Source organism: Aristolochia californica, unplaced genomic scaffold, assembly GCF_029961685.1.
Source record: "Aristolochia californica isolate CCGP_79_NKW_82.1479 unplaced genomic scaffold, dmAriCali1.0.hap1 SCAF_16, whole genome shotgun sequence".
Lineage (NCBI taxonomy): Eukaryota > Viridiplantae > Streptophyta > Magnoliopsida > Piperales > Aristolochiaceae > Aristolochia > Aristolochia californica.
In genome coordinates, this window is record NW_027181837.1 from 21,248,375 (window position 1) to 21,261,819 (window position 13,445).

A 13,445-nucleotide genomic window follows, 5' to 3' on the forward strand; every position below is an offset into this window, starting at 1 on the left:
ATGAACTCCTCCAAAAAGGATTCATAAAGGAGAGTTTAAGTCCTTGCGTAGTATCGACCTGTTATGGTCCTCGGGTTAAGTGTTTGGCTTTTCGTTACCTAACAGGCCGGTCTTTGTGATAGTATTGGTTAGGTGGTTAACATTTGATATCAGAGTAGGCACTACGTCCCGAGTTCGTTTCCCACTCGGGCGTCTATATGTGTTAATCCCGGGCGTCCCGATAGTTGGGTGTGATAAATCCTGGCCAAATACTGCGTGTGTTAATCCCGGCCGCCATGGGCGTCGGCTCGGGAGGGTGGGTGTACTGTTATGGTCTTGGGGTTAAGTACTTGGCTTTCCGCTACCTAACAGGCCGATCTTTTGGGTAGTATTAGTTACATGCTTAACACGATCATACTAATACCAAAGAAGGATGCCACTTAGTGAATGTTTGTGGATAATAGGGTCATCAACAAAATCACCATGAAGTATCGATTTCCAATTCCCCGACTGGAAGATATGATAGATATGTTGATGGGTACTACTATATTTTCAAAGATCGAGCTTAAAATTGGTTATCGCCAAATTCGGGTATGCTCGGGAGACGATGGAAGACTACCTTTAAGAGAAAAGATGGGTTGTATGAATAGATGGTTATGCCATTTGGGCTACCAATTGCACCTAGAACTTTTATGTGCATGATGACACAAATGTTTCGACCATTTCTTGGTAGGTTCTTAGTTGTCTATTTTGATGAAATTCTCCTTTATAATCAAACCAAAGACCATTACATTGACCACCACTGCCTAGTTTGCCACACACTCTGAAAGGAAAAACTTTATGCCAATCTCCAGAAATGCTCCTTCCTGACTGATCAAGTGGTATTCTTGGGCTTTGTAGTAGCTCTTGGTCTCACTACAGATCCCTAAAAAGTAAAAACAATTGTTGAGTGGCTAAAACCTTCTACCATTCATGAGGTTCATAGTGTTCATGGTTTAGCCACTTTTTACTGACGATTTATCAAGGGATTAAGGTCCATCATGACACCCATCATAGATTGCATGAAGAAAGGAGAGTTCACGTGGTCAAAAGTTCTCTGACGCTTTCCAAAAAATTAAGAAACGTATGACAAAGGCACATGTCATGAGATTACCTGATTTTTTAAGGTTTTCAAAGTTGAATGCAATGTATTAGGTATCAAAATAGGTGGAGTGCTAAGTCAATAGCGACATTCGATCACGTATTTTAGTGAAAAACTTAACTATGCTAAACAAAAATACTCGACCTATGATAAGGAATTCTATACGATTGTACACGCTTTATGTTATTGGCGCCGCTATCTCCTTTCACATGCATTTATCTTGTACTCCGATCACGAGGCCTTTCGATATCTCAATTCTCAAAAGAAACTTAATTCTAGGCATGAGTGATGGGTAGAGTACCTACAAGCATATTCTTTTGTCATGAAGCACTAATCCGAGAGTGTGTGTGTGTGCAAGTTACTGGTTTTCAGAAGATCAAAGATGACTACGCTTTCTGCCCAAACTTTGGTAAGGTGTACACTGATTTGCGAGGGACGACGATGCATCATCATTGACTTCTATCTCCAGGATGACTATTTATTTCTAAATTATGCGTTCCCTGTCTGTCAATGCGAGACTTTTTGGTTTGGAAACTCCATGTGGGAGGACTTAGAGACATTTTGGGCGAATTAAAACAATTGTGGAAGTGGAAAGTTGATTTTACTGGCCGAGCTTAAAAAATGATGTCGCAAAATTGGTTGGATAGTGTAGGACATGTCAATTGGGTAAACATAAGAAACAAAACATTGAGTTATATATGCCCCTACCAGTCCTTACATGCCTTTGGCAAGACCTCAACATCGATTTTGTCTTAGGTCTACCACATACCTTTCGAAAAAATGACTACATCTTTATTGTGGTAGATCGTTTTTTCCAAGATGGCTCATTTTATCCTTTATGCTTAAACTTCAGATGCATCCAGAGTGGCTCAACTATTCTTTGATGAGATTATCAAACTATACAATCTTCCTTAGACTATAGTTTCTGAAAGGGATGTCCGCTTCATGAGCTACTTTTGGAAAACTTTGTGAGACTTAGTAGGTACACAATTAAAATTTTCTACTGCATACTATCCACAGACTGATAGTCAGACTGAAGTTGTTAACAACAATTTGGGGAACCTAGTTCAATGAATTGTTGGTGACCATCATCGGACATGGGACTTAATTCTTCTAACTGCACAATTTGCATACAACAACTTTTTGAATAGGTCAGTAGGTGTGAGTCTATTTCAAGTTGTCCAAGGGTATGAACTTAAGAAACCTTTAGATATCATATCAATGTCTCCCCTTGCTCAAGTTAATAAACGTATTCACGCAAGTAATGCCTAGTACAGAATGTATGATGATATGTGAAAAAATGCTAAAGAATTTAATGAGGGTAACTATGTCATGGTTCGGATTCGATCCAAGCAGTTAACTTCAGGGCGCACTCGAAAGCTACAAGGCCATAATGTAGGACCATTTAAGGTGCTGAAAAGAGTATAAACTAATGCTTATGTTGTTGATTTACCGCCTGAATTTAGCATTAGCTCCACTTTTAACATTGAGGATTTTTTACCATACAGGAGTCCATCCATTCCTGATGATTCATTTTATCCAACTCCTTATGACTCTACCACTTTGTCTGATACAATACCTATTCCCACCCTTGTAGCTCCTTTGACTGCTTCCCCTCTTCCTCTCCCACCAGCACAAAAAGATCATATTAATGCTATATTTTAGATAAATAAATGGTTTTTACCAAGAACAATGTAGTTCAACGTTTCTTAGTATGTTGGACAGGGTATCCAGATTGAGACAACACTTGAATTTCTCACGAGACACTACAATAGATGGATCTAGATTTGTTCGAGTATTATCAGAGCCTCCAAGAGCTACACTTGACAGGGTCAAGATTCGCCTACCCCAGGAAAGTTGGTGAGGACACCAGTATGTCACTAGCCACATGAGTTTACACTCGAAGGCATCGTGCCCCACCAAGACCTACCACATTGTGGTTGGGTGATTCCATTTTTTTGTAATTCATTTTTTTTATCTTCCCGATTTTACGAGATTTATCAATTAGTAATTTATCTCGTTTTGAATTTTGAATTTCAGTTTCTCCTTTATTAAGTGATTTAAATCAAATTAGTGGACAAATTGATGATGAATTAAACGTTTCCTTCAATTCCTCTTCTTTGTCTCTGTTTCTCCTCTTTTCTTCCCCTATTCACCATTAGAATCATCAAGCCATGCACATCCCGCATCAGTCACATTGAAATTTAGCCTTGCTTCCGAATAGGGAAAATGTGCAAATATTTAGGACCTTAAGTTTTTCTAAAAGTATGGTCGTGAAAGAGAAGTTGGGTATAAATAAGTGACATAAAAAGGGGTTTAAATATGCTAGTCTCTTCCATCTCATGAGCAAGGTGAGTGAGATGCACTCATATTAGGAAACAACTCTCATTTATACAAAGAATCAACATATCTTGACCTCGTAAAAAGGCAGAAATTGAGGAACAATTATAACATCGTAACTATACTTTTTTAATCACCCAGGTTTGTAGCTTGCCAAGATGGTACAATTCAAGTTGAATAATCACATCGTTGTACGTTTTGGGTTTCTTGAAGCTATATTCAGTGTTTGGAAACAATCAAAAGTCATCCATTCATATGAATAGACGACTCTAATTGATATCTCAAGGTAAGTATCGAAAGAATCTCATGAGCTCATTTTACTCTACAACTGATAAATCCATCTTAAAGGAAACCTTATCAAAAAAATCTCATCGGCTCAACTAATAATTTCATCTTATAGCAAACCATCATCATGTTGGATATTAAACTTGACTAGAATCAAAGAAACATTTGAAGGGTCTATTCTTATTTAAATGGTAAAAATAATATGTCATTGGAAAGCTATATCTGTCTAGGTTCCAATGAATTAGGCCATTCATGAATTGATATTTTTTAGAATAATTTATTGTCAATTTACTATAGGTTATTCAACAAAATCGAAAATAAGATGAATCCATTGATTAATGTCTTTTGATGTGATAAGATGCATCCATTGACTAATATTTTTTATGTGATAAAATACATCTATTGATTAGTGACTTTAGGAGTAATAATATGTATCTATTGATTAGTTTCTTTTGAGTAATATAAATACCCATATACTCTTGTAAAGATTGCAAACAATTGTATTGAATAAATTCTTTTTTTCTTTTGTCTCTCCTTTATTTTTCTTCTTTCTTTATATTTATTAGAGTTGTTTGCCAACTATTACTTCCAACAAAGTGGGATTAGAGCGAGGTTGAGAGAATGAGTTCAAAGAGAGCATTTTTTTTCCAATATCTACAATTATCCAAAACCAATTATGAGAGTTGGTCAATTCGGATGAAAGTCATCCTTGGCTCTCAAGGATTATGGGAGATAGTTGAGAAAGATTTTGAAGAACAAGAAAATGAAGTGGTTTTGCTAACAAATGAAAATGAAGCTTTGGATAAAAAGAGGAAGATGGATCAATGTGCACTTACTGTCATTCATCGAGGTTTGGATGATGACATGTTTGTGAAGGTTGCCAACGACACCAAATCCAAACAAGCATGGGATACTCTTCAAAAATCTGTATGGGAGTTGACAGAGTTAAAAAGGTACATCTTCAAACTCTAAGGGCTGAGTTTAAATCACTTTTGATGAAGGAGACCGAGTCTATCTCAGATTTCTTCACAAAAGTCTTGGCAGTAGTGAATCAAATGAAAAAGCTAGGAGAAAATATTGAAGATGTTCGGGTTGTTGAGAATATTCTACGCTCTCTCAACACAAAATTCAATCAAGTGGTGGTAGCCATTGAAGAGTCTAAAGACTTGGAGATCATGTCCATTGATGAATTAAATGGGTCATTACGAGCCCAAGAGAAGAGAATGAAGCGAGGCAAAACAAGAGCAAGTTGAGCAAGCCTTACAAGCAAATTTATCTCTCAAATCTCAAAGTGAAAACACTTTAAGAGGTGGAAGAGGTCAAGGACGTGGACGTAGTCAAGGAAGAGGTAATGATGAGCAAAATTGTATTTTTGATAATAGAAACCAGACTTCTCAGAGAAGTCGTGGAAGAGGCAGAGGAAGAGGTAACAATGGAGGCAATTAATGGAGAAATAATAAGTTAAAAATTGACAAATCCAAAATTGAATGTCATTCTTGTGGGAAATATGGGCATTGCTCATGGGAGTGTCAATTCATGAAAGTAGTTGAAGAGTCAAAATTGATTGAGCACAAGGAAGAAGTTGAGGAGCCTACATTATTCCTTTCACTAAAGGATGAGCCCGTGGGAGAAAATAGTACATGGTACTTTGATAATGACACTAGCAACCACATGGTAGGTGATAGAAGCAAATTTGTGGAACTTGACCATAACGTAATGGGCCATGTACGTTTTTGTGACGATACAAATGTGGAGATTAAACGTAAAGGTACAATCTTATTTTCAATTGAAAGGTAGTGGCCACAAAATTCTTCATAATGTTTATTACATTCCCAAGATAAAAAATAATATTTTGAGTATTGGGCAATTTTTGGAGAGTGACTACAAAATCACCATGGAAGATCGCTTTCTATGGCTTAGAGATCGAGAAGCCAATCTTATTGCTAAGGTTGCAATGACAAAGAATCAAATATTTATGTTTGATATGAAGAACATTGGAGCAATGTGTTTAAAAGCTTGTGTGAAAGATCCATCATGGATTTGGCACATGAGATTCGGTCATCTAAACTTTGGAGGACTTAGAGACTTTGAAGAAAAGAATATAGTGAAGGGCATTCCAAAAGTTAATTTTTCCAATCAAGTATGTGAAGCGTGCTTACTTGGCAAGCATTCAAGAAAGAGTTTTTTGAAACAATTTACTAGAAGAGCTACCAGTCCACTTGAACTAATCCATGTTGATGTATGCGGTCCTATCAAGCCTCAATCTCTTGGTAAAAACTCTTACTTTATCCTTTTTATTGATTACTTTTCTAGAAAAATATGGATATATTTTTTGAAGTACAAGAGTGAGGCTTTTGAGGCATTCAAAAAGTTTAAAATTCGAGTTGAGAAAGAAAATGGTTATGAGATTAAAGCACTACAAACCGATCTAGAGGGAGAATTCACTTCCAATAAATTCAATAATTTTTGTGAAAGACATGGAATTCGTCACCCTTTAACATTTCCTAGATCGACACAACAAAATGGAGTTGCAGAGAGGAAAAATAGAACAATCCTCAACATGGCTAGAACAATATTGAAGAGCAAGATGATGCCAAAAGAATTTTGGGCAGAAGTTGTTGTTTGTATAGTCTATCTCTCAAATCGATCACCAACAAAAAACTTAAAAAATGTAACGCCGCAAGAAGCATGGAGTGGACAGAAGCCAAGTGTGTCACACTTGCGAGTTTTCGGATCAGTAGCCTATGTTCATGTTCCAGAACAAGAGAGATCTAAGCTCGATGATAGAAGCAAGAAGTTTGTGTTCATTGGCTAATGACAAAAATTCAAAAGGCTACAAGGTCTTCATTCCTAGCAATAATAAAATTCTAGTAAGTAGAGATGTTGAGTTTGAAGAAGATGTTTCATGAGATTGGATTGATAATGAGGAAGGAGTCTATGATTTCCTTTCATACTTTGAAGAAGAAGAGTCTACAGTGCAACAAACTCAAGGTGAAATTACTCCTCCAACTTCACCAAATACACTATCTCAAACATCATCGTCATTTTCTTCACCTTCATCTTGCTCAAGTGAAGGACCTCAAAGATATCGGAACCTTGTAGACATCTACAATGAAACTGAAAACTTAGAAGATGAAAACTTATTTTATTTTTTCTCTAATGATGAACCTTTGAGTTTTGAAGAAGCAGTAAAAGAGAAAAGGTGGGAAGCCATGAATGAAGAAATTCAAGCCATTGAAAAGAATGACACTTGGAAACTTGTTTCTCTTCCAAGTGGTCATCGGGCTATTGGATTTAAATGGGCATACAAAGCTAAGAAGAATTCTAGGAAGAAGTTAGAGAGATACAAAGCGAGGTTAGTTGCTAAGGGTACATGCAAAAACAAGGCATTGACTATGAAAAAGTATTTTTTCCTATTGCTCGCCTAGAGACAATCCAATTGCTAATTTCTCTTGCAGCTCAAAATCATTGGAAGATTCATCAAATGGATGTAAAGTCCGTTTTCTGAATGGTTATCTAAAAGAGGAGGTCCACGTTGAACAACCATTAAGATATGTTGTTAAAGGCCATCAAGAGAAAGTGCTAAAATTGAAAAAGGCTTTGTATGGACTCAAGTAAGCGCCAAAAGGTTGGTACAAGCGTCTTGATAAGTACTTCAAAGAGAATGGTTTTACTAGGTGCATGCATGAATATGTACTTTATGTAAAACAAGAAAATGGAGGATTTTTTTTTTGTGTCTATGTTGATGATCTTATTTTCATAGGAAGTAATCCTAGAATGTTTGAAGACTTCAAGAAGACATGGGCCTCATGTCTTATTTCTTGGGAATTGAAGTAAAGCAAATGGAGGATAAAATTTTCATCTCTCAAGAGGCTTATGCAAAAGAAGTGATAAAGAAATTCAACATGGTGAATTGTAACCCCACCAATACCCCCATGGAACGTGGCATGAAGCTTTCTAAAATGGACGATAGAGCAAGAGTACACCTAACTTTATTCAAAAGTCTTGCGGGAAGTTTGAGGTACTTGACTTGTACTAGGCCTGATATTTTGTTTTCAGTTGGAATTGTGAGTCGATTCATGGAAAATCCCTCTGAAACGCACATGAAAGCGACTAGAAGGATTCTTTGTTATCTCAAAGGTACCTTTGACTATGGAATTTTGTATTCATCTTCAAATGAATTCAAGTTGAGAGGGTCTTGTGATAGTGACTATGCTGGAGATATTGATGATAGAAAAAACACTACTGGGTTTGTCTTCTTTTTGGGAAATAGTGCAATTTCTTGGTGTTCCAAGAAATAACCCATAGTCACTCTCTCAACATGTGAATCTGAGTATATTGCTGCAACTTTTTCTGCCTGTCATGCAATTTGGTTAAGAAGACTATCAAAGGAGCTCCATTTAGAACAAAGTGAAGCAATCGAGATTATGATAGACAATAAATCAGCACTTGCTCTAGCAAAGAATCCAGTGTTTCATGATCGATCCAAGCATATTGATACAAGATATCATTTCATCCGAGAGTGTATTGAAAAAATGGAAGTTGAGATGGAATATGTGAAGTCACTTGATCAAACTGCTAACATATTCACAAAGCCTCTCAAATATGAAAGTTTTCAGAAGCTGAGAATGTTGATAAGTGTTGCAAAGATATCAAGTTTAAGAGGGGGTGTTGGATATTAAACTTGATAGGAAGCAAAGCAAGATTTGAAGGGTCTATTTTCATTTAAATAGTGCAAATAATATGTCATTGGAAAAATATACCTGTCTAGGTTCCAATGAATTAGACCATTTATGAATTGATATTTTCTAGAAGAAGTTATTGTTGATTTACTACAAGTTATTCAACAAAATCGAAAATAAGATGCATCCATTGATTAATGTCTTTTGATGTGATAAGATGCATCCATTGACTAATATCTTTTGATGTGATAAGATACATGTTAGTGCCTAGCCAAAATTTCCCAACAGACCGGTAAAAAAACCGGCCTGGTAGGAACTTCCCGAAAAGCTAGCACATACCCCGAAATCTGTCACCAACAGTTCACGTTCCTAATCCCCCCCTACTTGCTGGTCCGGGGATTCGAGCGCCGAACCTGACACCCAGCTCTGATACCATTTGTTAGTACCTAGCCAAATGTTCCCAATAGACCGGTCAAAAAACCGATCCGGTAGGAACTTTACCATTTGTTAGTGCCTAGCCAAATGTTCCCAACAAACCGGTCAAAAACCGGCCCGGTAGGAACTTCCTGAAAAGCTAGCGAACACCCCGAAATCTGTCACCAACAGTTCACGTTCCTAATCCCCTCCCACTTACTGGTCCGAGGATTCGAACGCCAAACCTGGCGCCCAACTTTGATACCATTTGCTAGTGTCTAGCCAAATGTTCCCAATAGACTGGTCTGTTAGGAACGTGAACTAATGGTGATAGATTTCGGGGGGTGCGCTAGCTTTTCAGGAAGTTCCTACCAGGCTGGTTTTTTTTAGACCAGTTTGTTAGGAACATTTGGCTAGGCACTAAGAATACATCTATTGATTAGTGACTTTTGGAGTGATAAGATGTATCTATTGAGTAGTATAAATACCCATTTACTCTTGTGAAGATAGCAAACAATTGTATTGAAGAAATTCTTTTTTCTTTTGTCTCTCCTTTATTTTTCTTCTTCCTTTATAATTCTTAGAGTTGTTTGCCACTATTGCTTGCAACACATCAAATGCAAGAACTGTGCTTTGTGGTGTTCATCATAGTGATCATCATCTATTTTGATTTTGATGCTGTTAGTTATATTTTAGTCGTGTCAGTGTACATTTAAGCCTTCTCCAAGGTAAAAATCCACCTTTCATGCAGAATTCAGTCTATTCAGTCTACATTCCTTCAAGGTAACAGCCCCCGCCCCCCTCTCTTTCTCTATATAATGTAGCTCTGGATACCCTAGAAATAGGAGATCCTTTCCATTAACCTGAGCAGAATGATTGACTGGACTGAAATATTCCAACCAACACATAACTTCAAGGAACATCAGAAGGAATGAGAAAATCCTGAGAACACTAAAGGGTTATTTTACAGCTGATCAAAGAGAGATCAAGGAGTCAACCTTTACAACATTGGCTAAAGAAGCAACATACGAAGAAAATGAGAATAAGTACCCATGACTAGTCAATTCAAGAATTGTGTTTAGATGTTGTACTTGGAGTGATTGATATGGAGAGCTCTAAGTTTATGTGCTCGTCCATGACAAGCTTGTGATTTTCAGCAGTCCTGCTTGAGGTTCCTCCTTCACTAATATCTGATTCACCGCCATTGCAGGATGTGTCTTCCATGTTTTCATCTCTATTCACTTCCCATGTCCCGAATGAGAGAGAGAGCTCGCAGCTGTTTCTGGCGTTCTCTTCTTTGGTTTTCCCTTGGAGTGAAGTCATTTGGGTGAGCTGCCACCAAAGAGATTAAAAGGAAAGAAGTTGAGGATTCAAAGTTCAGTTTTGTTCATGTAGGGTTAGTGCATAAGAAAAGTAAAAGTTTATTCTAGGGCTATCTACTTTGTTAGAGCTAGCATGTGTTTCTTTTATCAGCAAAAGCATATCGAGACTATAATATTCGGAAACATGATCCTCTTTTATAATTTTATTTCTCTAGAGAATGAAAAAATTTCTTTTCAGTTATTCACTTTCTTAGGATGATTAAAGAATGAATTCCTCTTTCACTTCCTCTGTATGCTAACTCCTTGTCCAAATTTTTTAGAGAAACTAAAATTTTTAACTTCCCCTACTCCATAACAGGCCTTTAGGCCCTTCATTTTGAGATTCACATTTCAACGATGCCATAAAAAAACTTGTGAGGAAAGTAAGCTGACCTGACTTCCAAAGCTCTCCATCTCTTCTTTGCAGTGGCAATTTCCATCACTTCCCCAAAGGCTCTCTCTCCCAGGATATGTTTTGCTGAGCTCAAGTGTCCATGGCTCATTCTCTTTTGATCTGAACACCCATAATTAAGAGATCCTGAGTCCTGACTGATATTTCTTGTGCAGAAAATAATGAAAATGAAGATAGAGCATAAGGTTCAGGCAGTGATCTTCCACAACTTCAGGAAAATGTTTTTTTTTTTTACTGAACCGAATGTTCCGACCTACTGCAACAGAAAGCCACACTGAGGACCAGCAATTAAAAGGGAGAGGTTTGGAAAATGGACAAAGTAAGGTGTGATTTTATTGAAGCTTCTGTCAAAATCAGCAGAACAGTTCAAGTATGCTTCATTTCATGAATTTATCACCATAAAATCTTTCGTCTTTCGTTCATGAAGGATAAAGCTAAAGAATCTTAGAACCCAGAAAACTATCTCTGCTCAACTATAGATTCTGCCGCTTGTTGTTTGCCATGGATTTCTGGTTCTTCTGCTAAGCAGATGAACTCTTTGTTCGCTCCCATGGAAATGACTGCTGAAGCTTGAAGTTCTTATCGTTCTAAAAGCATCAGGTGCAGTAAAACGAAACTGAAATTACGAAAGCAACGTTTACCTTTGACATGAGTAATTGCTGCTTGGCTCCCAAGTCCGCGAAGGTGAGGTGCAGAAACTCGATGAATCAAAAATTGCAACACTTTTGACGCTCGTATACCGTCTTCCCGGGGTTGAACCTTTGGGCAGAAGACCTCTAACATTTGCGTCACTCTTCGCAACTCTGTACATCTGTTAATCAGAAGAAATTCTTAAAGGTGATCGTCAAAATTCCGGAAGTGGTAGAGGGGATTCGAACGATATAGATTGCTAATTTATGTTCTCTTTCCATTCCGCATTTTTCTTGAACGGAACATAAAACTACGTACAAAACTTCAAATCTGTATCCAGAACTATTCTGGGAAATACTGACAGGGATTTCATCCTCGATACTCTCCAAAAGTTTAATTTGGAGAAGATGAAAACCCTTCCATGACTGATCTCATGGACAAACTGGAACTCAAAGTGCTGTGATTTTCATAGATTATATTGATCAGTTTCCTTTGAATCCATGGTTCACTGCCTAGGTAAAAGAAAATCGTACCTGAAGATGGCTCTTCACATGAGCTATAGTGAGTCCTTTCACGCCCATGAGGACATGAATCCGTTTTGGTGTTGCTTCTGCAAAAAGGGTTTAAACAAAATTTCAAAAGCAAAGAAAAACAAAGGGAGAGATTACACAGAAAAAACTATCAATCAATAAACTATTTTTTAGACTAAAATAACCAATATTATATTTTTTTTCTCGAAGAACAGTGCAATTTAAACAAAAGTTGAGAGAAAAGTACAACAGAAGTTGTTGGTTAGTTTCCTTTACTGGTTTTTCACTAACAGAAAATGCAAACGCTTTTAAGATTCTGGTATCTACATATTATTCAGTTAGTTTTACAACAGAAAAATACAGTTTGAGTTTAATTTTGCCTTCTTTCTTTCAGAGATGAGCTTGTTTTTTCAGAGAAAGAGGCTTCGTTATCCTGCAAACATCAATGCCCGATCCAAGCTTTCACGCTGCAAACTTACTGTGCGGACCACCCAGAAGGTCGACGGCATCAATGAAGAGGGAATGGAGCTCTGCCGTCCACCGGAGCCGCGGAACCTCCGATCTATTGTACTGTCTCGCCGAAATTCTCCCAGGTTCTCTCATATTACTTCCTCTCCCCACCGGTAGAAAAGTAGACACAAAGAAGAATAAGAAGATGGAGAAACGAAGAAGAAGATGAAGAAGAAAAGCCGTTTGCTTGTGGAGAGTCTCCTTTATGTAGTTCCCCTCTATTTTCCAATAAATAATGTCGGCCTTCTTCCCATGTTAGGCAGGCCTAGACTTCCTCCATCACTGCTGGATGGAAGATATAAATATGCAGCAGCAGCGGAGAAGAAAGAGTCTGGCACTCTTTCAGACTTTCAAGGCACGTTCCCCAGTCAAACACATACTGCAACCCAAAAGACCTTGAAAAAAAGGATCAAAACCCTAGTGTGATGCACATTCCAGAAAAACAAACCCCGGTATCTACCTTGATTCTGAAACGTTTATGGTCATCAACAAGCGACAAACTTGATTGGTCCCCCAGGAATCCATCACAGCCGAAATTTATGCAGTTCTGGTCAATTTTAACCGAGATTATGAGCCTGTTTCACTGTAAAAACTGTTAGAAATGGTTAAGAAACAGCCAAGAATCGTAGTACTCCAGTTCTTCTGTTCTGCTTCTGAGCCAATGGGAGCAAGGGCAGGGAGAGTCATGAATTATCCTTCCCTGATATCTTTGATTTTGTCCCTGACGTAAAGCTTAAAAACATTTCAACATTCCATGGCATGTGCTCTTTTATGCGTTTTTCATTTTTTGAAGAGTTGATTCTCTCCAAAAACCTCAAATGAAAAAGGGTTTTCAATTCTCAGGCTTTTTAAGCTTGAGAATTCCTTAAAAACAAGATTATTCATGGAGTATTATAAGAAGAAGAGAACAAACACTTTGTTGTTTGATGATGATTCTGAGTTATCCTAAAGATTACTCTTTATTCTGAGTTATCCTAATTAAGAAAAAATGTCCCGCAAGACAAATCATTACAACATATTAGCTACCAATCTTTTATAAATACCTACTTTCTTCTCTCTCCTTTACTGACAAAGAAAATTCAAAAAACCCTAATCTTATTTCAAAAAAAAAAAAAAAAACCTACAAGATAAAAGATCCCAGTTCACAAATCTCTCAACAGT

The 13,445-nt window shown here is 37.4% G+C and overlaps 1 protein-coding gene across 1 annotated transcript; it reads right to left on the reverse strand.

Moving 5' to 3' along the window:
* Positions 1-9,789: 9,789 nt before the first annotated feature.
* On the reverse strand, positions 9,790-12,486 carry LOC137952534 (myb family transcription factor MPH1-like). Its single transcript, XM_068799614.1, has 5 exons — positions 12,254-12,486; positions 11,778-11,854; positions 11,256-11,425; positions 10,596-10,716; positions 9,790-10,173 (listed from the first exon to the last, which is right to left on the reverse strand). Exons 1-5 carry the CDS (start codon positions 12,375-12,377, stop codon positions 9,907-9,909), a joined length of 759 nt encoding a protein of 252 aa, XP_068655715.1. The 5' UTR covers positions 12,378-12,486; the 3' UTR covers positions 9,790-9,906.
* Between the last annotated feature and the right edge of the window lie 959 nt (positions 12,487-13,445).